The following is a 22,005-nucleotide window of genomic DNA, read 5'->3' on the forward strand; positions in this document are numbered from 1 at the left end:
GAGGGGGGAATGGGGAGGCAGGGAGAGGGGAATAGAGGTAGAGACAGGCAGTGGGGGATGTGAGGAGGGATAGTGGGGGAGGTGGGGGATAGAGGGATAGGAGGGGGGTAGAATGGGGAGAGGAATTATGGAGGGACAGGGAGTGAATGATGGTAGGGGTAAGAAGAGGGAGGGAGAGATGAGGGAGGTATTGGGGAGGGGAAGAGGTAGAGGACAGAGGAAAGATCCTGGGGAGGTGAGGAAGAAGGGTGGGAAGATTGAGGGAGAGGAGGGGGTAGGGAGGGAGAGAGGGGGGGAAAGTGGGGGAGATGATGAAAAGTGGGGGAGGAGGAGGGGGTAGAGGGAGAGGAGGGGGGAGTGGGGGAGGTAGGGAGTGGGCGGGTGAGGAGGGCAGTGGGGGAGGTCAGGAGGGATAGTGGGGGTGATGGGGGGAGGTGAGAAGTGGGGGAGGTGGGGGATTGAGGGATAGGAGATGAGTTATGAAGGGAGGAAGTGACTGAGGGTAGAGGAAAGGAGAGGGAGGAAGAGGTGAGGAGGGATTGGACAGGGGAAAGAAGAGGGAGGATGAAGAGGAGGGGGAGGGAATGCTGTGGATGAGGGGAAATGAGCCGCGCCTGCGCAGTTTGGCGCCATGCGTGAGTGTTGAAATTTTGCGTTGGGGAACGGGTTGTGTGGGGGGAAACGGGCGAGTGGTGGAACATTGGTTTGGGGGAGCAGACCCAATGGATCTGCACAATAAAAATGAACATTCGGCACATTAAAATTCAAAGAGTTAGGTTTTCCCTTTTTAAGGAAAAAAGGAAGTTTAAGAGGTAAATGCGGGTTCACTTGCAATAATGGGACAAAATTAGGAGAAACCGCAAAATAAATAGGTTTATACTTGGACCACCAAAAGCTTGGCATGCGTGCATCTGGATGTCAGTCGATATCTGGAGATCAAAGTTCTGGCCAGGTTCTTGGCGAACTACATTTTTATTTTTTGTTTAATTTTGTGTCTTTAAAACCATTAAGGTGATATTTATTTGTGAAGAATTTAACAGTGCTTCAGCTGAAAAAAATTTCACATCAGAGAATGAGCTGATAACAGTAAATTGGAAACAAGGACTTCCAAAAATGCTGAGTGGGGAAATTGCCAGTAGGCGATGAAACTGCCAGGTTGACTAGCTGATGTTATACCAAATTAATTTAAACAGAATCAGGCAGTTTACAAGAGGAGCTGTAGCATTCCTCCAAGTTCCTGGAGATATCGACAAGAGGTATTACCTTGGGCACGTATGTCTGTGAAAAACACCGGTTCATTGTTCAAGTCCTGAACAAAGAAGAGAAGTAATTTAACAGATCAGAGAGTGAGATGGATCATTAACAGCTTGAGAGTGTAAGAATACAATTTGAAGCAGGCATTGAACAAGGAAAGATGACTGGCACCATGGAGTTAGTGGAGTTAGAAAAGACCCTTTACCCTCTCAAACTGGCATTTTAAACTCTAGGGAAAAACAGTTTCAAGGTTTGTTGGTAACTTCCAAACTGGGAAACAAAGCAAATAAAAAAATGTGTTAAAATACAAAATATTAAAAGTCTGCAAAATGAATGATTGGAAAATGAATGTTAATATGGATGAGCATGACAAGACATTTTGTAGGAAAATTAAAGCTACAGGTTAGGGTCTTGAGATCCTAGTAGGAAACGAGGATGATAGATTTAGTGGTACAGAGACACAAACAAATCAAACTGCAGACACAGGTTAAAGTCTCCTTACCCATAAACTCTGTCAATTCATCCATCCTAGTGTTACGTGCATAAAATGATTCAGCCTCAACAGAAATAAAGAATTTTAAAAATCAAGCCTTTGAATAAAGAATTCTTTCCAGCTCAATCTTTTGTGGATACCCCCTTATCCTGAGGATACAGCCTCGAGTTTGAGATCTCCCCCAATAGTGGGAACATCCTTGTGATATCTAGTTCATTAAGCACCATCATGATCTTACATGATTCAATAAGCTAGCTTAACATTCTTTAGCCCAATCTCCTCATTCTTTCCCCGAGATGCCCTCTTCATAAAATGAATGAATCTAGTGATTCTTCTCTGTACTGACTCCAAGGCAAGTAAATCCTTGCTTAAATAAGGAACAGAAGGATGTGCAACATGGATTAAAAAGTGGACGCATGATCATGTGAAGTATAAATGATGATTCAGATCCAGTTGCAATGAATAACTTGAGAAAAATACAAAGTGCTAGTAACTCAGCGGGTCAGGCGGCATCTCAGGAAGACATGGATAAGTGATGTTTCAGTCGGGACCCTTCTGCTGTCTGACCCACTGAGTTATGCCAGTACTTTGTGGTTTACTCTAGATTCCAGCATCTACCGTTCCTTTTACCTCCACAAAGGATAATTTGTTTTGTACTGCACGCTCCTTGAAATAATGTTTGCAATCTACCCGCACAGTGGCTGTGATTGAAGCCAATGACCAGAAAAAAAATTCCAATGTGGGAAGAAAGGGAAACCATGAGATCGAAGGATACGAGTAGGAAAATGATAGAAGTAAAATGATTCAATTTAGGGTCAAATGAACTTGTATCCCTTGGCATAAATATGAAAACAGCGAAGCTTAGAAAAATTTATGAAAATCAATGAATGGTGTTAGTTCATACACAAAGGTGAAGGCTATTCCATATGGATGGGCTACAGTATATCTCAAAGTGATACTTGTACAGTATCAGGTAAACATTAAAAGGGGACAAACACAAAAGATAGAATAATCCAGAACCAGCTGGTTTGAGAAACATAGGACTATATTCACAAATTATTTAGCAAGGACAAATCTAAGAAAAGACTAAATGGAGAAAATATTGAATATAAGGGTTAACGAGTAAAAAATAGGGCAGTTTTAACAATAAAAGCAAAAATTGCTAATATGCATGCACTGTATCATGAACATTTGGGAAATTAATCAGGAAAACTGGGAGCAATTGTTTTACTGGAAGGTCTCATTGCAATAGTTACATTTTAACAGAAACATGGCAGTGAACTGGCTAAGAATGGAAAAATTAACCTGATAGGATATGGTATATTTAGAGGATACTAGGCTAAGTGGAACCAGGCCTCCAGTCACACGGGAGGCCTGGTCCCCCAATGCAACCCATTCCCCAACGTAATATTCCACCACTCACCCTTTCCGCAATGAAACCCGTTCCCCCAACGCAATATTCTATCACTCACCCATAGGCCCTAACTGCGCAAGCGCAGCTCATTTCCCCATATACCCCAGCACTCCCTACCCATCCTCTTCATGTGTGGGAGGGGTAGGGTGTGTGTGGGCAGGTGGGAGGGTTGTGTGGGGCGGGGGGAGGGGAGTGTGGGTGGGGGGGGGGGAGGGGGTGGGGGAAGAATCAACAACACTGACAGCATGCTGTGAGCATAGTTGGTGTAGGCAAGTTGAAGGTAGAGGCAATAGTTCTAATTTGGGTTCAATTATTTTAAAAAGCACTTACACATAAGTAGGGATATCTCACTGATTATCAAACTGTGGGAAGGAAATACGAGAGGAAACATGCAGTCAGATTAGAAAGACAAGTAAAAATAATAAAATTGCCTTGAGACATTTTAGTTCTTCTTGGTTCTTGGTTTCATGGTCCTCCAAAATATTCCAAATGGAATTTAAACTGGAGGTGGTGAAGGCAGTAAGGGTTATTGGGAAGAAAGAGCTACTTTAAATTTAGTTGCATCTGGTTGGGTAACTAACTATAGTTGGGTGGAGATTATTCCATGCTTTAATTGTGCGGGGGAAGAACGAATTGCTGTATACATCTGTCTTTGTAGCTGGGATCACAAATTGGATCGAATGCCCTCATCTGCTCCTAATTGGTTTGGGTTTGGTGTAGGTCTTGTAGTCTATGTCGAGCTGACCATTTAACATTTTGTAAAAACAGGTCAAACGGAGAGCTTCACGTCTAACTTGGAGAGGGTTCCACCCCAGAGAATTCAGTAGTTTGGTAACACTCGCTTCTCTCTCATAGGTGTTAGTAACAAATCGAGCTGCCTGTCTTTGGACACGTTCGATGGAAGAAATGTTTTTATTTGTGTATGGGTCCCATGCTGCAACTGCGTAGTCCAAATGAGGTCTAACCATATAACAATTACAGCATGGAAACAGGCCATCTCGACCCTTCTAGTCCGTGCCGAACACGTATTCTCCCCTAGTCCCATATACCTGCGCTCAGACCATAACCCTCCATTCCTTTCCCGTCCATATAACTATCCAATTTATTTTTAAATGATAAAAATGAACCTGCCTCCACCACCTTCACTAAAAGCTCATTCCACACAGCCACCACTCTCTGAGTAAAGAAGTGCCCCCTCATGTTACCCCTAAACTTCAGTCCCTTAATTCTCAAGTCATGTCCCCTTGTTTGAATCTTCCCTATTCTCAGAAAAACTTATCCACGTCAACTCTGTCTATCCCTCTCATCATTTTAAAGACCTCTATCGAGTCCCCCCTTAACCTTCTGCGCTCCAAAGAATAAAGCCCTAACTTGTTCAACCTTTCTCTGTAACTTAGTTGCTGAAACCCAGGAAACATTCTAGTAAATCTCCTCTGTACTCTCTATTTTGTTGACATCCTTCCTATAATTAGGCGACCAAAACACCATACTCCAGAATTGGCCTCACCAATGCCTTGTACAATTTTAACTTTACATCCCAACTTCTATACTCAATGCTCTGATTTATAAAGGCCAGCACACCAAAAGCTTTCTTTACCACCCTATCTACATGAGATTCTACTTTCAGGGAACTGTGCACAGTTATTCCCAGATCCCTCTGTTCACCCTGCGTTCTTCAATTCCCTACCATTTACCATTTACGTCCTATTTTGATTTGTCCTGCCAAGATGTAGCACCTCACACTTATCAGCATTAAACTCCATCTGCCATCTTTCAGCCCACTCTTCCAACTGGCATAAATCTCTCTGTAGACTTTGAAAATCTACTTCATTATCCACAACCCCACCTATCTTAGTATCATCTGCATACTTACTAATCCAATTTACCACACTATCATCCAGATCATTGATGTACATGACAAACAACAGTGGACCCAACACAGATCCCTGTGGCACCCCACTAGTCACTGGCCTCCAACCTGACAAACAACCATCCACCATTACTCTCTGGCATCTCCCATTCAGCCACTGTTGAATCCATCTTGCTACTCCACCCATTAATACCCAACCATTGAACCTTCTTAACCAACCTTCCATGAGGAACCTTGTCAAAGGCCTTACTGAAGTCCATATATACAACATCCACTGCTTTAACCCCATCAATTTCCCGAGTAACCTCTTCAAAAAATTCAAGAAGATTAGTCAAACATGACTTTCCAGGCACAAATCCATGTTGACTGTTCATAATCAGACCCTGTTTATCCAGATGCTTATATATATTATATCTAAGTATCCTTTCCATTAATTTGCCCACCACTGACGTCAAACTAACAGGTATATAATTGCTATGTTTACTCTTAAACCCCTTTTTAAACAATGGAACACCATGCGCAGTACGCCAATCCTCCGGTACTATTCCCGTTTCTAATGACATTTGAAATATTTTTGTCATAGCCCCTGCTATATCTACACTAACTTCCGTCAATGTCCTAGGGAATATCCTGTCCGGACCTGGAGATTTATCCACTTTTATATTTCTCAAAAGTGTCAGTACTTCCTCTTCTTTGAGTCTCATAGTTTCCATAGCTACTCTACTTGTTTCCCTTACCTCACATAATTCAATATCCTTCTCCTTGGTGAATACCGAAGAAAAGAAATTGTTCAATATTCTCCCCATCTCTTTTGGCTCTGCAGATAGCTGTCCACTCTGACTCTCTAATGGACCAATTTTATCCCTCGTATCCTTTTGCTATTAATATAGCAGTAGAAACCCTTTGGATTTACTTTCACCTTACTTGCCAAAGCAACCTCATATCTTCTTTTAGCTTTTCTAATTTCTTTATTAAGATTCTTTTTACATTCTTTATACTCCTCAGGCACCTCATTTACTCCATGCTGCCTATAATTATTGTAGATCTCTCTCTTTTTCCGAACCAAGTATCCAATTTCCCTTGAAAACCATTGCTCTTTCCAATTTTTACTATTTCCTTTCAACCGAACAGGGACATAAAGATTCTGTACTCTTAAAATTTCACATTTAAATGTACTCCATTTCTCTTCCACATCTTTCCCATAAAACAAACTGTCCCAATTTACTCCTTTTAAATCCTTTCGCATCTCCTCAAAGTTAGCCTTTCTCCAATCAAAAATTTCAACCCTAGGTCCAGTTCTGACCCTCTCCAAAATTATATTGAAACTAATGGTATTGTGATCACTGGTCCCGAACTGTTCCCCAACGCATACCTCTGCCACCTGACCCGTCTCATTTCCTAACAGGAGGTCCAGCACCGCCCCTTCTCTAGTAGGTACTTCTATGTATTGCTGCAAAAAACTATCCTGCACACATTTTACAAACTCCAACCCATCCAGCCCATTTACAGAATGTGTTTCCCAGTCTATGTGTGGAAAATTGAAATCTCCCACAATCACTACCTTGTGCTTACTACTAACATCTGCAATCTCCTTACATATTTGCTCTTCCAATTCTCGCTCCCCATTTGGCGGTCTATAATACACCCCTATAAGTGTTGCTACCTCTTTCCCATTTCTCAGTTCCACCCAAATAGCTTCCCTAGACGAGCCCTCTAATCTATCCTGCCAAAGCACTGTTGTAATATCTTCCCTGATAAGCAATGCAACACCTCCACCTCTTGCCCCTCCAATTCTATCACACCTGAAGCAACGAAATCCTGGAATATTTAGTTTCTAATCACAGCCCTCCTGCAACCATGTTTCACTGATCGCCACAACATCATACTTCCAGGTGTCAATCCAGGCTCTAAGTTCATCCACCTTTCTTACAATGCTCCTAGCATTAAAATATACACATTTAAGAAACCCACCCTCTCTTATTCTCTGTTTATTGTCTTTTTCTTCTCTCTCCCCTACATTTTGGGTCAGAGTGTTACCATTCTCTGTCTCCTGCCTCACACACTGACTGCTAGCTTTCTCAATTTGAGTCCCTCCCCCCAACCATACTAGTTTAAAGTCTCCCCAGTAGCCTTTGCAAATCTCCCCGCCAGGATATTGGTCCCCATCGAGTTCAAGTGCAACCCGTCCTTTCTGTACAGGTCGCACCTTCCGCAAAAGAGGTCCCAATGATCCAGAAACTTGAATCCATACCCACTGCACCAGTCCCTCATCCACTCATTTATCCTCCACCTCGCTCCATTCGTACTCTCACTGCCACGTGGCACAGGCAGTAATCCTGAGATTGTTACCTTTGCAGTCCTTCTCCTTAACTCTCTTAACTCTCACCCTCCCTAACGAGGGTGAAGTATAACTTCCCCTTGACAGAAGTTGAACAATTATGAAAGTTGCGCCTCAGAAAGTTATCCATTGATGAATTGTCTGGGAAAGTAAATGGAGAAATGGGAATGGAATTCCTAACATTAATAAAGAACTCTCTTTAGCTAGAAAAAAACATATTGCAAGAAAATTTGATTATATTGATTCGTAACCCCAAGTTAAATATAGGCATGCCCTTTCAAGAGAAGTATTCACAATAAGTAAAATTAAAGGTCTAAACAAAAAATAAGGGGGAAGTTCAACATAAATAGTCCAATTAAATTAGGACACATACTAGAGCTGAATAACAAAATAGTTGAGGTGAGTATTGCCAGAGATTTGATGACGTATCCCAACAGGCTTTGAGAGCATACAAGATACAAGATACATTCAATTGTCATTTGGACCCCTTGAGGTCCAAACGAAATGCCGTTTCTGCAGCCATACATTACAAACAAATAGACCCAAGACGCAACAACATAAAACTTCTATGGAGCGAAGGAAATAGGCAACGTCCCGAAACCCTTCACATTGCTGTGATGGGGAAAGGCCAAAGGCTGGAGGGTGGGAACAGGGGATCTCTCAATGACTAACTTGGGAGAATTCGATGTTCCCCCCCCCCCCCCCCAAACGGAATATGAGGTGCAGAGGTGCTGCTCAAAGTCAAAGCCCCCGGCTCGGCGGCGGATGGCGATTGTGCCCCGGGAGGTCAGCGGTTATTGCGGATTAAAGGTGTTCGGCACGCCCTCCGGTGGTGCGATATAGATCTGTGGCATCTAGAGCAGCGGACGCAATAGATGAGGTTGTGTCTTGGAAGGCCAAATGTTATCTCTCCACTGAGCCCCCGGCAGAGTCAAAGTCAAAGCCCCGGCGGCGATGGCGAGTCCCGCGGCATTTAAAGCCCACGCCAGGTCGCACACCGCGCTTGGGGAGCGGTGTGATCGCAGAGTCAGGCCCCGCTCCAGGAGCTCTCTCGACCCCGCAACTCGGGCGGGGGAAGTCGCCGTTGCAAGAGCCCTGAAAAAAGCGGGGGTGGGGTCCCGTCGTTCCAGCGAGAGAAGCCCCGAAAAAGCAGCAGCGGTCTCCCTCCAGGGCTCCGCTGCGGGAGTCGTCGGCACCAGAGTCCCCGGTCTCTTCCTGCCGCCGTCATTGCAGCCCCAACGATAACGGAGACCTGCAAAGGTTGAAGGAGAGCCTCCGACTCTCCGGTCAGGCCGCAGCAGCAGCAGCAGCAGCAGCAGCAGCGCTCCGCCCACTCGAGCTCGAGCTAGCATGCTACTAGCTCGAGAGCAACAGAGAGAAATACTGCGACCAGGAGAACAAATAAGCACAGTGAAAACAGTCACGTGATTGACATCTAGTGGGAGCATAGCTGAAGATAATAATGTCATGGCTATGTAGTATGGCCATGAGAGGGAGGGTAAGGTGTCTGGAACGGACATTTTGTAAAATAATTATAAAACGAGTAAGATGAACAAGTAACATAATTAAGAACTCTCTGGCCTGTTAAGGAAGAAAAATGCATTTTGCTTATTCAGCCTTTGGAGGAGAGACAATTTGAAATGATTGATCAGAGTAGTGAGAACCTTGGGTTAGAACAAAGGCTTCCGTTAGAAGATGGAAGGAAAAGTGGTATAAAAGGGCACTCTGAGACATCAGCAGCGTCAACCTGGGAACAACCATCACAAAACGGAGGGACCAGAGTTTGAAACTACTCTGTACCAACAGTGTGAATCTGGCCAATTCATTCATAAGGGTAATATCTGAATCCAAGTCATGAGTTTTGTGATTTAGTTTAAGAAGCGATAAATTGGAATAATAAAGTAAATGAGAAGTTAGTAGAAGTCAATGGTTTGCATGCATGCTTAAGTACTCAAGTGTTAATAAAGATTAAGTTGTACTAAACCTTAGTTTAAGAGTCTTTTGTTCAACACATTGTACTGCCTCCCTGACACCAGGGTCCGCGATGTCTCGAAAGAGCTGCATGACCATCCTCAAAGGGGAAGGTGAGCAGCCGAAAGTCATCGTGCATGTTGGCACAAATGATATAGGTAAGAAAAGAAAGGAGGTTCTGCATTATGAATATAGGGAGTTAGGTAAAAGGCTGAAAAGTAGGACCTCCAGGGTAGTGATATCTGGATCGCTTCCAGTGCCACGTGCTAGTGAGAGTATGAACAGGAAGACAGGAGAGATGAACGTGTGGTTGAGGAGTAGATGCAGGGGGCAGGGATTCAGGTTCTAGACCATTGGGATCTCCTCCTGGTCATGAGTGCCCTGTACAAAGGGGACAGGTTGCACCTGAACTGGAGGGGTACCAACATCCTGGCGGGCAGGTTCACTAATGCTACATGGGTGGGTTTAAACTAGATTGGCAAGGGGTGGGATCTCACACAGGACAGAGGCAAGTGAGAGGTTAGAAGTTGGTATGGAGGGTGATGAGAGAAAGTATAGAGGACAAAATAGGCAGGAGAAAGGCGGAGAGCGAGGAAGGATGGTTGGTTTAAACATCTCGCATTTTAATGCAAGGGGCCTGATGGATAAGGCAGATGAGCTTAGGGCAGCGATAGGTAAATGCGACTGGGACATTGTAGCCATTACTGAAACCAGGTTAAGAAAGGGGCAGGACTGGCAGCTCAATGTTTCAGGGTACAGGTGGTTCAGGATAGACAGAGGTGAGGGTAAAAGAGGAGGGTGTGTTGTGTTATTGGTTAGATCGCATGGGATCCAATGAGAGATAGCTGAATGGATAGAAAATTAGCTTCATGGAAGGAAGCAGAGGATGATGGTGCAAGGACTGGAGGCATGTGACTATTGGTGTGCCTCACGGTTCGCTGCTGGGCCTGTTACTGTTTGTCATCTATATGAATGAATTGGATGAGAACATACATGGCAAGATTAGCAAGTTTGCAAATTATACTAAAGTGGTTGGTATTGCAGATAATGAAGATGGTTGTGAAAAATTGCAGCAGGATCTTGATTGGTTGGTCAGGTGGACTGAGGAATGGTTGATGGAATTTAATACAGAGAAGTGTGAAGTGTTGCATTTTGGGAAGTCTAATATGGGCAGGCCAAACACAGTGAGTGGGGAGTGTTAAAGAGCAGAGGGATCTAGGAGTGCTGGTACATAGTTCCTTGAATGTGGATCGCAGGTAGATAGGGTGGTCAAAAAGGCTTTTGGCACATTGGCCTTCGTCAGTCAGAAAATTGAATGTACAGGTTAGGAGGTCATGTTGCAGTTATACAAGACGTTGGTGAGGTCGCATTTAGAGTATTGTGATCAGTTCTGGGCACCATGTTATAGAAAATATGTTGTCAAGCTGGAAAGGGTACAGAGAAGATTTACGAGGGTGTTGCCAGGTCGTGAGAGTCTGAACTATAGGGAGAGGTTGAGCAGGCTGGAACTCTTTTCCTTGGAACGCAGGAGGATGAGGGGTGAACTTATAGAGGTGTATAAAATCATGAGAGGCAAAGACACACAGAGTCTCTTTTTTCCAGAGTAGGGGAACCAAGGACCAGAATGTGGTTTAAGGTGAAGAGGAAAAGATTTGTTTGGAATCGTAGGGGTAACTTTGGTAGGAGATGGTACATGGATAGGGCAGATAAATGGTTAGGACAAGTTCAGAGGGATATGGGACAAATGCAGGCAGGTCGGACTAGTGTAGCTGTGACATTTGGCCGGTGTGGGCATTTCGGGCCGAAGGGCCTGTTTTGACGCTGTCAGATGATATCCTATAGAAGTAATAGGATGAACATGGGTTGGAGAGCACTGGGAACAGAGAAGACAACTCATCGCTTGAAAATACCATTAAAGAACAGGGAGAACCAAAAGTGATTAAAATTGAACCAGATGGCCTTGAAGGTATGAAATGATAATTAAAAAATACAGGGATTAGGAAAATGCAAGTTAAGAGGTGGAAAAGAAATGTCAACGGCATGAGGTAAAACTTAAAAAACATTGAAGGTATTTTACATCAAGAAAATGATAATTACCGAAAGCAAGCTGAGATGATTAAAGAGGAATACGTGATACAACATGCAATGGAACAGACTCTTCAGCCCACAATGTCCGTACCAAACATAATGTCAAAATAGTGTATAAATAACCACCAGGTGGCGCCATAAGTGACAGCCTCGCCAAACAGCCGGTCTCGTCCCTTTCTTCTTTTGTTGTTTTTAGTCTGTTTCATTTGTATGTTTTAGTATATCTTTAGTTTTGTATTATGTGGGGGATGGAGGGTTGGGGAAACATTTTTTATCTCTTCCCTCTACGGAGATGCAACTTTCTCTGTGTCATATCTTTGTCCGCACTGTGGCCTTAACATCGTGGAGCCGACAGTCCCTTTGTTTGGGATCGACTTAGGGAGATTCAACCGCCCCGATCGCGGGAGCCTTGATCGCCCTGTTGCAGAGGCTTCAATCGCCTCGACTGCGGATGTTTCGATCGCCCCGACCGCGGGAGAAAAGGAGGAAGGTAAAAGTTATTTGCCTTCCATAACAATGTGGAATGCGGGGTCGCCGAAAAAACAAGATGGATGTGCTGCCTGTGCTGGTGGGGACTCGGAGGGATTGCTGTGAGTGCAGTAATTTTGGTGTTTGTGAGGACATCTCGCCATGAGCACATCCTGGAGTCTGTTGCGAGCGTGGATGGCTTTCTGACTGTTCGTGCGGACAGGGACTGCAGAGAGAGTGACAGCCGTCGGTACAACTCTGGTCACATCATGATAAAGGAGGGTGTGTGTGGCTCGACATTAAACTAATGGCTGAGGGTCTCCGCTTATGCTGTGTGCCCTGGGGATTTGCACATGCCGCTGTGGTGGCTGTTTATGTTTAATCTTTATGTAGTTTTGTATCTTGCTTATTTGGTATGACTGTGTGGTAAATCAAATGTCACTGTACCTCGGTGCACATGACAATAAAGGATGATTGAACCATTGAAAATCATGAGAGGAATAAATCGGGTAGATGCACAGAATCTCTTGCCCAGAATAGGGGAATCGAGGACCAGAGGACATAGGTTCAAGGTGAAGGAGAAAAGATTTAATAGGAATCTGAGGAGAAACCTTTTCACACAAAGGATGGTGCGTGTATGGAACAAGCTGCCAGAGGAGCTAGTTGAGACTGAGACGATCCAACGTTGAAGAAACAGTTCGACAGGTACATGGATAGGACAAGTTTGGAGGGATATGGACCAAACGCAGGCCAGTAGGACTAGTGTAGCTGAAACATGTTGACCGGTGTGGGCAAGTTGGGCCATAGGACCTGTTTCCACACTGTATCACTCTATGACTCTATAAACTAAACTCATCGTCCGCACATGATTCATATCCCTCTGCTTCCTGCATATCCATATGCCTATCTGAAAGCCCCTTAAACACCCCTATTGTTCCTCCAACACCACGCCTGGTTGCATGTTCCAGGCACCCACCATCCACCATCTCACTCTGACAATGGAGGAGGCCTAGGACAGAAAGGTAAGTGTGGGAATGGGAATGGGAATTAAAGTGTTTAGCAACTGGGAGATAAGCGCAGAAATAGGGCCTTCGGCCCACTTAGTCCGCATTGACCAGTGATCCCCGTACACTTACATTATCCTACACACTAGGGACAATTTTACATTGATCCCAAGTCAATTAACCTACAGCCCTGCAAGTCTTTGAAGTGTGGGAGGAAACCGAAGATCTCCAAGAAAACGCACACAGGACATGGGAAGAACGTACAAACTCCGTACAGCCAAGCACCCATAGTCAGATTCCAATCCGGCTCTTTGGCGCTGCAAGGCTCTACCACTATGCCACCGTGCCGCCCTGATGGAGGCTTATGAGATTCCGCCCTGGAATCTCTCCAGAGATGCTGTCTGACCCTGGCCAGGTTACTCCAGCAAATTGTTTCTATCATACAGTCAGTCATAGAGCGTGGAAACAGGCACTTTGTCCCAACTTGCCCATAATGGCCCAAATGTCCCATCTACACAGTCCCACCTGCCTGCATTTGGCCAGTATTCCACTAAACCTGTTCTATCCATGTACCTGTCCAATTGTTTCTTAAACCATGCGATAGACCCTTCCTCAACTACCCCCTCTGGCAACTTGTTCCATACACCCACCAGTCCCTTTGTATGGAAAAATTACCCTTCCGATTCCTATTAAATCTTTACCCCTTCACCTTAAACCCGTGTCCTCAGGTTCTCAATTCCCCCAATTTGGGCAAGAGACACTGTGTCTACCTGATCTATTCCTCTCGTGATTTTATACACCTCTAACATGTTTGGTGCAAACCAGCATCTGCAGTTCCTTCCTATGCAGCTGAAATAGGTACAGTTATATTGCAGGGTTCAGATCTGGTGCCACTCAAATTTGTTGTGTTCAAATAACTTAGACTGAAGGATGTTATTGAAATTTGAGATAAGAAAGATAAATTTGAAGGAACTTGCAAACTGATGTTGAAAATAATGGAGGAAGAGATCTAAAAAGTGTCTAGTGGGATTCTGTGAAGATTGTAATGATGAAGTTGGTTAAACAAATGTAGCATGAATTATAAATATGCTTGATACTTTTGGGGATCTAAAAAATGTCTGACATGTTCAATAAATGTTACACTCCTGTTCAAAAGAGTAAAGAATAACATTCTAGATAAAATTATCGGAACCCAGGAATGAGTAAATAGTAAGGATCATCAAAAATCAGGGACCATTAATCAGATGTAATTAATTCATTAATTAATCAGATTTAATTAATCAGATTTATATTAATTGCTGAAAGATTAGAAGGGAAAAGAGGAGAAATATTTTCCCCTCGTAAGCAGTGGACGTCTCTCAAGCACTTCCTGAAGGAATGGCAGAAGCAGAAACCTTCATGAACACTTAAAAGATACAGGGATGTGCATTTGTGATCTAATCTACAGAACGGCGACTTACTACTGAATGTTGGTATTAGACCGAGCAACTTATTTTCACCCAGCAAGGACACCATAGGTTGCATGTACTTCTTATTTGTTTTTTATTCTATAATACTGATGGAAACTGATAACTATAGGAAAATCATACAAACATCAGTGGTGCAAACATAATCAGAAATCTATGTCAAAGACAGAATTAATTCTTGCTTGGAGAAATGCAAATTAATATAGTACTACCATCACATATGTGTTAAGGCTAATCATGCATAAATGCAGGCTACTTGGACAGGGAGGGAGTGCAGCAGGTATTGTAACCATGGACTTTCAAGAGCTAATGATAAAGTACGTCATGAAATATATATTCAGAGAATAGGAGCTGGTATTAAAGGGACAGTTTCGATAAACTTCGAAATATTAAAACTTTGATCAGAAATTGGTTGAAAGAGGCAGACCATAGTAATGAATAAAATGTGCTCCCCAACAGTTAATACTTATTTTCCTGGTTTGTATACATGATCAGAACTTGAACATTGGGAATACAATTTTATACTCTGCACATAATGTAAACCTTGACATTGTAGCAAATGCATAGTGTGGTATTACCCGACCTCAGAAGAACAGAGACAGATTGGTAGACACAAAATGCTGGAGTAACTCAGCAGGACAGGCAGCATCTCTGGAGAGAAGGACGGGGTGACGTTTCGTGTCGAGACCCTTCTTCAGACGGATTGGTTACAGGTGCAGATTAATGTCAATAGTTAGAAACATAGAAACATAGAAATCAGGTGCAGGAGTAGGCCATTCGGCCCTTCGAGCCTGCACCGCCATTCAATATGATCATGGCTGATCATCCAACTCAGTATCCCGTACCTGCCTTCTCGTTGAATGTTAATGGAGAATTAACAGAGAGTATGGTTCATAACCTGGGTGTGACACTTTGCAGGAGAGGACAAGGATTACAAAGTGCACAAGACTTGTATAATATTAAGGGAATTTCAATTGAATTCATCTAAACGTGCTCTGCATACCAGCTGCCCCAACTTTCCATTGATAGAGGACTTTATTGACCTTTAAGAGAGACCCATGTGTTTAAAAGCAGCAGCTTATGATATTGTGAGGTATATGTGCCTCAGTATGTGTTTTACTAACTCTAACAAATGAGGCTTTAATTCACAAAGTTTGTGTATACTCCCAATATTCAATCCTGATCTTTTGTAGACGACAGAAGAACATGGAGTGAATGGCACCATATACTTCAACCTTTCACCACCCCTCTCTGCTTTATAGGCCTCAGCAAATTTTGCACCAAATTATAAATTAAGCTGTGCATACCCAAATATTTGAAGATTGCAGTATATGTTGCCAAGCCAATTGAGAAAGCATACAGAATACACAACAATATTAAATGTGAACTCAAGGAATAATATACGTCTGAAAACAATCCAGAGCTTTGAAATTTGATAGGAATGAATATAGAAATATGGACAATAATTTCTCTGAACACTGAGCTTTGAGGAAGGGTCAAAGTTCTAAATCGGATATCAGGTTTGAGATGGGAGAAGATGGAAATGTTCCCCTGACACCTCAAATGGAGATATACACAAATTGGGACTCAGCAAAATCACAAATTGTGTATGGGTAGTCTTTGAGAAGGGGGTAATTCAAAATATGTGGTTTGATTTGTTTCTCTCTGCCATGAATATCTCAGAACATATCTCTGATACAATCAGAACACACACATTTTTGCTCTGGCAGTCTTACTATCTATCCAGCTGTCACTGAATGTCCCGACCTGAATGTGAAAAGACAACAGAAACTCTCAATAGAGTTTGTTTTCTTTAAATGAAGAGACACTTCAAATAAAATGCCTATATTAAATTGTAAGAGTTAAATAATTGTGTTGAACATTGTAGGAAGTATTTAGAAAACATACAGTACAGATTCACAAAGTGGAAAAAAGACATTCAACACCTATTTATGCTCAACATCCAAAATCAGGGCATTGTAACTGCTAAATGCTCTCATCGTGCTCTGCTATCTTGTTTTAGCAGCTATCCTCATTCCTTCATGCCGTTGTTGACCCAATCTACCAGCACCAATTCCTGGTCCGGTGTTGTACCAATATGCTCTCATTCTCATTGAGCAAGTGTAAACATTAAAGCTAATATTGGCTGACAGGGTTTAGCCAATACCGATACTGAGGACAACGTATCCAAATCTCTATAACCCATACTAGCAAAATCAGTTGTAAAAAATCTCGGCAAATTTAACCTAATTTAAAGATTCCGTTTACAAACTGTTAAGATTTCACAGCCATGGGCATTGTAGTTTTGAGGCTGGAGCACCTGAGTGCCAACAAAATACAGAGTGGCAACAATGATTGAACTGGGCAAATGGACATCAAATCGAAAGCCACATTGGAATAGGGGAAGTTTAACAGAGACTGAAGGAAAGCCAAATGCATTATTACTTTCTGTAATTTATTGTAATTATCATTTATATTGCTATCCCTATATTTTGAGAACTGAACACAGTCTACTTGCATCACACTAACAAATCCCCAGGCCCAGCACTTGAGCATGATGCTGATCATTTGCTGCGGTTGCCAGGTTACAGAACATGCCACCGTTTTAAGAGGCTCTATGTTCTGCTTCTAGGTGGTGTAGGTTCTAGCAGATCATGACAATCTTACTATGTCTCATAATACTATGAGCGAGATTGAAATATGACAAATCCATGAAGTGTTTGTCTAAAGAAGATTCCAACCTGAAAAATCTATTGGGGAAAAATATTTTGTTTTAGCTTCACACTCTTCCTGACGAAACATACTGCAGACATATTGCTCTAAGTAAGGTAATTTTATGTTATTTTGTTTACAGCAATCTCCATTTACTTTCCATTTCCTACTATTCCACTTAATCATGTCCATTGAAGCCAAATTTGAATATTTCAAACACAATTGTAAACTTGTGATAATGACCAATACAATTCTTACAGGTTTCTTTTGAGAAAAAAATATCCCTTCTTGTATGTTTTCAAGAAAGGCTGAAAGCTGAACTTAAATAAATTCTTGATAGATGGCTAGACAATTGTCCACAGTAGATTAATTCAATATAGCATTTTCAGAGGAATTGATTTGAGATAAGAATATGTGTACAAGATAGAATTAAATACGATGAACTCTGGGGATCTGAAATAAGAAAAACACTCAAAACATTTAGGTAATGGAAGAGAGTTAACATTGAGGTGACTGATCTTCTATCGGACAGGTTTTGATGTACACATGTATAACCTTAAGAACATGACCAGAAGAAATTTAAAACAGGTTGTTCTAATTGTTTTTGGTTCAATGTAACAGGGTGTAATATAATAAAAACAAAATATTTTAATTGTTATTCCATCAATTTCAATAATTATTTATTCTTCCAATACATCTTCCAGTGAATTCAATATACTGGAAACCAGCAAAAAGACAGAAACAACCTTGGAGTAATCAAGATACTTAGCATGATGCTATGATTGGAAAACAGATTATTCACAGCAATGCATTAACAGTGCAAAATTGACCTCAACTTAAAACACATACAATAAAGAAAAATGTATCTTTTTTGACAAAATGGATGCAATATATATATATATAGAGAGAGATTGTTAGGAAATGAAATTTGAACTATTAGACTTAATGCACTTAACAGTGCCTTGTTATTGCGAATTTCAAAAAAAGCATATGATGTGAATGAATTTAGAGCAAATATGCCATAACCAAAAATAAATTTTAGGTAATATTTTAGATGTAATGCCTTGGACATTCTGATTAAACATTAATTCCTCGTTTCCCTTCATTGATCTTGGATCATTCGTTATTTAGCTCCAACATTTTCTGCCCTAATTAACGTTCTCACCATATTATTTCATTTCTTGGCAATGTTTTATAACTAGGGCTATTCAAAAATATAACTATCGGCAGTGAATGGTTTTACTCAAGCACAAATTCAATTTTCTGAGTGACAAGTATCTTGAAATTGTATATTAATTTAAGAATAACAAACACACCTCATTCGAACTTATACAAGCATCTGCAGTTCCTTTCTGCGCATTGTTTGCTTAAAAGTAATCTTGTTCGGCTACCCGGCCGCTAACACCTTCCTATTGCCCTCCTTATCAGTTTAGTTTAAGGGGACTGAGAAAGTCTCTCGCAGATTTAATTCCACTTAGATCAGTATTACAAGGACATTCGGAAGGGAACACGTCTCATTTTCTTTCTAGCTTCCAGATAAAAGATATTATCCAAACGCTCTCCTACTCTTGCCAACCGGTGTGAAATGTGTATTTGTCTTGACACGAGACTGTTCACAATCTGCCACACACTGGTTGGTGTCCGTCTTCCTGGCTGCCCTACTCCCACGATGAAAAAGTAACAAAATAAAAAACCGCAATCCACAACTTCAAAACATTTAAATGGAAGAAAACAAATGGAAGACGTTCAAATTCGGAACAATTAACCATTCCGACATTAGACAAATCACTTCTCCCTCGTTCTGGGTTACATTTTATCGGTCTCTCTCCAAGGTGAAAAACTTCAGGTTATGTTTGGGATCAGGATCATGACCTTGCCACCGTGTTCGGGCTGGGAGGAGGTTACACGACTTGTCAGTGTCACGGGGCAGGGAGCTGCAGGCAGGAACTGTCGGAGTAACACTGCATTCCTTGCTCACTGATCACTGACCCGCCAACAAACTCTGAGCAACATGTCAAAGCTTCGGCACCGCCTCGCTGCCAAATACACAAGGGGCTCGTTTTTACAGATGAAATAAATAACGCATTCGCCATCTGCCAAAGAATCTCAGGTCAAGAATATAAAATATGAAGACGTGCGAACATTTGAAAGTTAAGCCCGGTGCTGCGGTTTGAATTTGGCATATGGTAGCGAGCGTTATTACTTTAGTCAATCCCTACACAAAGAACAGCTTCACTTAATATGACACCAGAATGTAGACATATATAGACAACGGGACATCTTTTTTTCATGAGTCCTCATGAAAGCAATAACCGGACCGCAATTACTTTGCAATGGTGCTGAACCATTTTCCCAATACAGCATTCAAATGGCTATTCGATCTAAGGTACACAAAATTGCTGGAGAAACTCAGCGGGTGCAGCAGCATCTATGGAGCGAAGGAAATAGGCGACGTTTCGGGCCGAAACCCTTCTTCAGATTCGATCTGCTCGTTTTGCAGGTGTCCCACCGGCAGGACCAGATAAACAAGTTTCTCTCGCTGTCTTCCCTGCGACCCCCGCCCCTCCCTCTCTCCTTCTCCTCCAATCGACCTACAAACGAGCCTGGTGGGGGTTGAGGAACTGATGTCGTTTGTAAAGAACACAATGTACCATCAACAAAAGTCCTGCTTGCCAGCAGTACCCCGCCTGCCACGGGGAGAAATAAACTGGTTTAACTTAAGACAGGAATACAAACAGGTTCATTAAATAAAAACCTCGGAGGGGAGGAGTGGGAACTGAACTTTTACCCGGTACCTCAGTTCACACCAAATACATGAGAAAAGTTGGAAGATGTTTCTCCCTCCATCACCACAATAAACCCCACATTAAAACAGCAGCAGTAACTACATCCCTCACCTTGCATCCCCATCCCCAGAATGAGGATCAGAAGCCGCTGCACGATCCCGGGGCGCGAAGCTCCCATTCTCAGCTATTTCTTCGCAGTCGCTGCGGGGATCACCTGAAGACACCGGATTAAAACAAAACTTTCACCACTCCTCTCTCCGTGTCTCGGGTCTGCTGGAAGTTGTGCGGGGCTGTGTGTGTGTGTGTGTGAGAGAGAGAGGGGACGGAACCGCGCCGCGCCGCGCTGTCTCCAGATGTCAACCGTCCGATCGCGAGCGAGCGCTTGAACTGCACTCGCGCCGCTGGGGCTCGTGGAGCAGGTGACCTGTCAGCGGCGCGCGCTCGCCCTCGCTCGCTCGCTCGGCGGGAGAGTGAACGGGTGGAGGGAGGGGAGGGGGTGGGTCGCGCGGTGTCTTCTGGAGGTTGAAGTCCCAGCACCTGCCCCCAAAAGTGAAGAAGGACAGATACACAGGGTGGAGGGTCTAAATAACTCGCTAAGCGCGACAAGACAGCGTCTCTGGAGAGAAGGGATGAGCGACGTTTCGCGTCGAGCCACCTTCTTCAGAGAGGACGTCGGTAAACTCGCGCCATAATCCACCAGTCGGCATAAAAAAAAGGCAGCGGTCCTGCCAGGCGGGTGTCAGAAATAACCAACATAAAATGGTCCACTTGTGTGCAGCAGACTGCTGTGAGTAAACCATGTAATTTTCTCAGGTAGCGATTGTGAGAGGAAAAACGGTACCAAGCTATTTAGCTTCGTGTATCTTCTCTCGTGTTTTGTATTAATACCCCTCTCTCTGTGTCTGCAGCGGCTACCTGCTGTCATTTCTGAGGACGTTCGCTTTATCAGTTTCGGGGCATTAATTGTTCAGGATGTGGCACGGTGGGGGACAACCTGGGATTCGCCGTGTCAGAATGGATAGATGGTCACCAGGGACGGGGATGATGGCCAATTCGAGGGAATGAATTGGCCATCACACGTACGAGACGAAATGTACTGGAACAGAAGAGTACGGGGAAACCCGTTTTTTTCTTCTGCGAGCTTGGCATTGAACCAGTGGTCTGTATTTTTTTCAAATCCTCTATTAGAGAGTCGGAAATCTTTGGGACCCTGGAGTCGTAGAGTGATACCGTGCGGAAACCGGCCCTTCGGCCCTTCTTGCCCAAACCCGCCAACATGACCCAGCTATCCATCCATGTCCCTGTCCTATCCGTGTACTTGTGTAACTGTTTCTTAAACGTTGGGATAGTCCCAGTCTCAACTGCCTCCACTGGCAGTTTTTTTCCATACACCCACCACCCTTGTGTGAAAAAAGTAACCCTTCAAATTCCTATTAAATCTTTTCCCCATCACCTTAAACCCATGTCCTCTGGTCATTGATTCACCTACTCTGGGTATAATGGCAATTTCTTAACTTTCCAATGTCCAACTTTTGATTGCCATTACTACTCGTGGATGTAGAAGAGATATAGCTTACGCACTAGCCGATAGTAAGAACGAATCTTCCAGTCGTTGTTTCTTGATTAATTAGTCTTTTATTTGTAGTTCAAACAAAGAAGTGATTCATATCGTATTTTTTATTCCAAGTAACTTTTCATTCTTACTGTTTAATCCGTGTCGAGTCGAATGAGAGTGGTAAAAACTGTTGGCTCAACCATACCTCAAGTCTAAAATGACTCCCAATCTCTGTGGCTACTCTACGCAAGCCTACTCAGATGTAGACACACCCATCTATCTACGTATATAATCCCACCCACAAATATACCAAAAAAGATAAAACTCAAAATATCTAGACATGGCTATAATATACTGACTTAAGCATAAATGGTTCCTACATACCGGCCCCTAATTGTTCTACGTATATAACAAAGCAATTACTAATCTATACATAACTAAAACTCTGATCTTGTGCTCTTCCGGTTTGCACGGTCTTTCTATTGGCGCACAAACGGTACGCATTAGCGCTACAATTTTTCGCAGGCGGACTCACCGTTTTCTTCTGCTGCAAGTGCAACAAGTTTCATTCCGATCGGTGGTCTTT

The 22,005-nt window shown here is 42.9% G+C and overlaps 1 protein-coding gene across 1 annotated transcript in view; it reads right to left on the reverse strand.

The window, feature by feature from the left end:
- The window catches only part of LOC129702579 (CD166 antigen-like), a 251,420-nt gene extending 231,091 nt beyond the window's left edge, over positions 1-20,329 (reverse strand). Inside the window, exon 1 of the mRNA XM_055644366.1 lies at positions 19,976-20,329. Within this exon, the coding sequence (XP_055500341.1) occupies positions 19,976-20,042 (67 nt within the window). The 5' untranslated portion in view covers positions 20,043-20,329. The remainder of the gene's footprint in view (positions 1-19,975) is intronic.
- Between the last annotated feature and the right edge of the window lie 1,676 nt (positions 20,330-22,005).

The sequence above is a fragment of the Leucoraja erinacea genome, chromosome 13 (genome assembly GCF_028641065.1).
Source record: "Leucoraja erinacea ecotype New England chromosome 13, Leri_hhj_1, whole genome shotgun sequence".
Lineage (NCBI taxonomy): Eukaryota > Metazoa > Chordata > Chondrichthyes > Rajiformes > Rajidae > Leucoraja > Leucoraja erinaceus.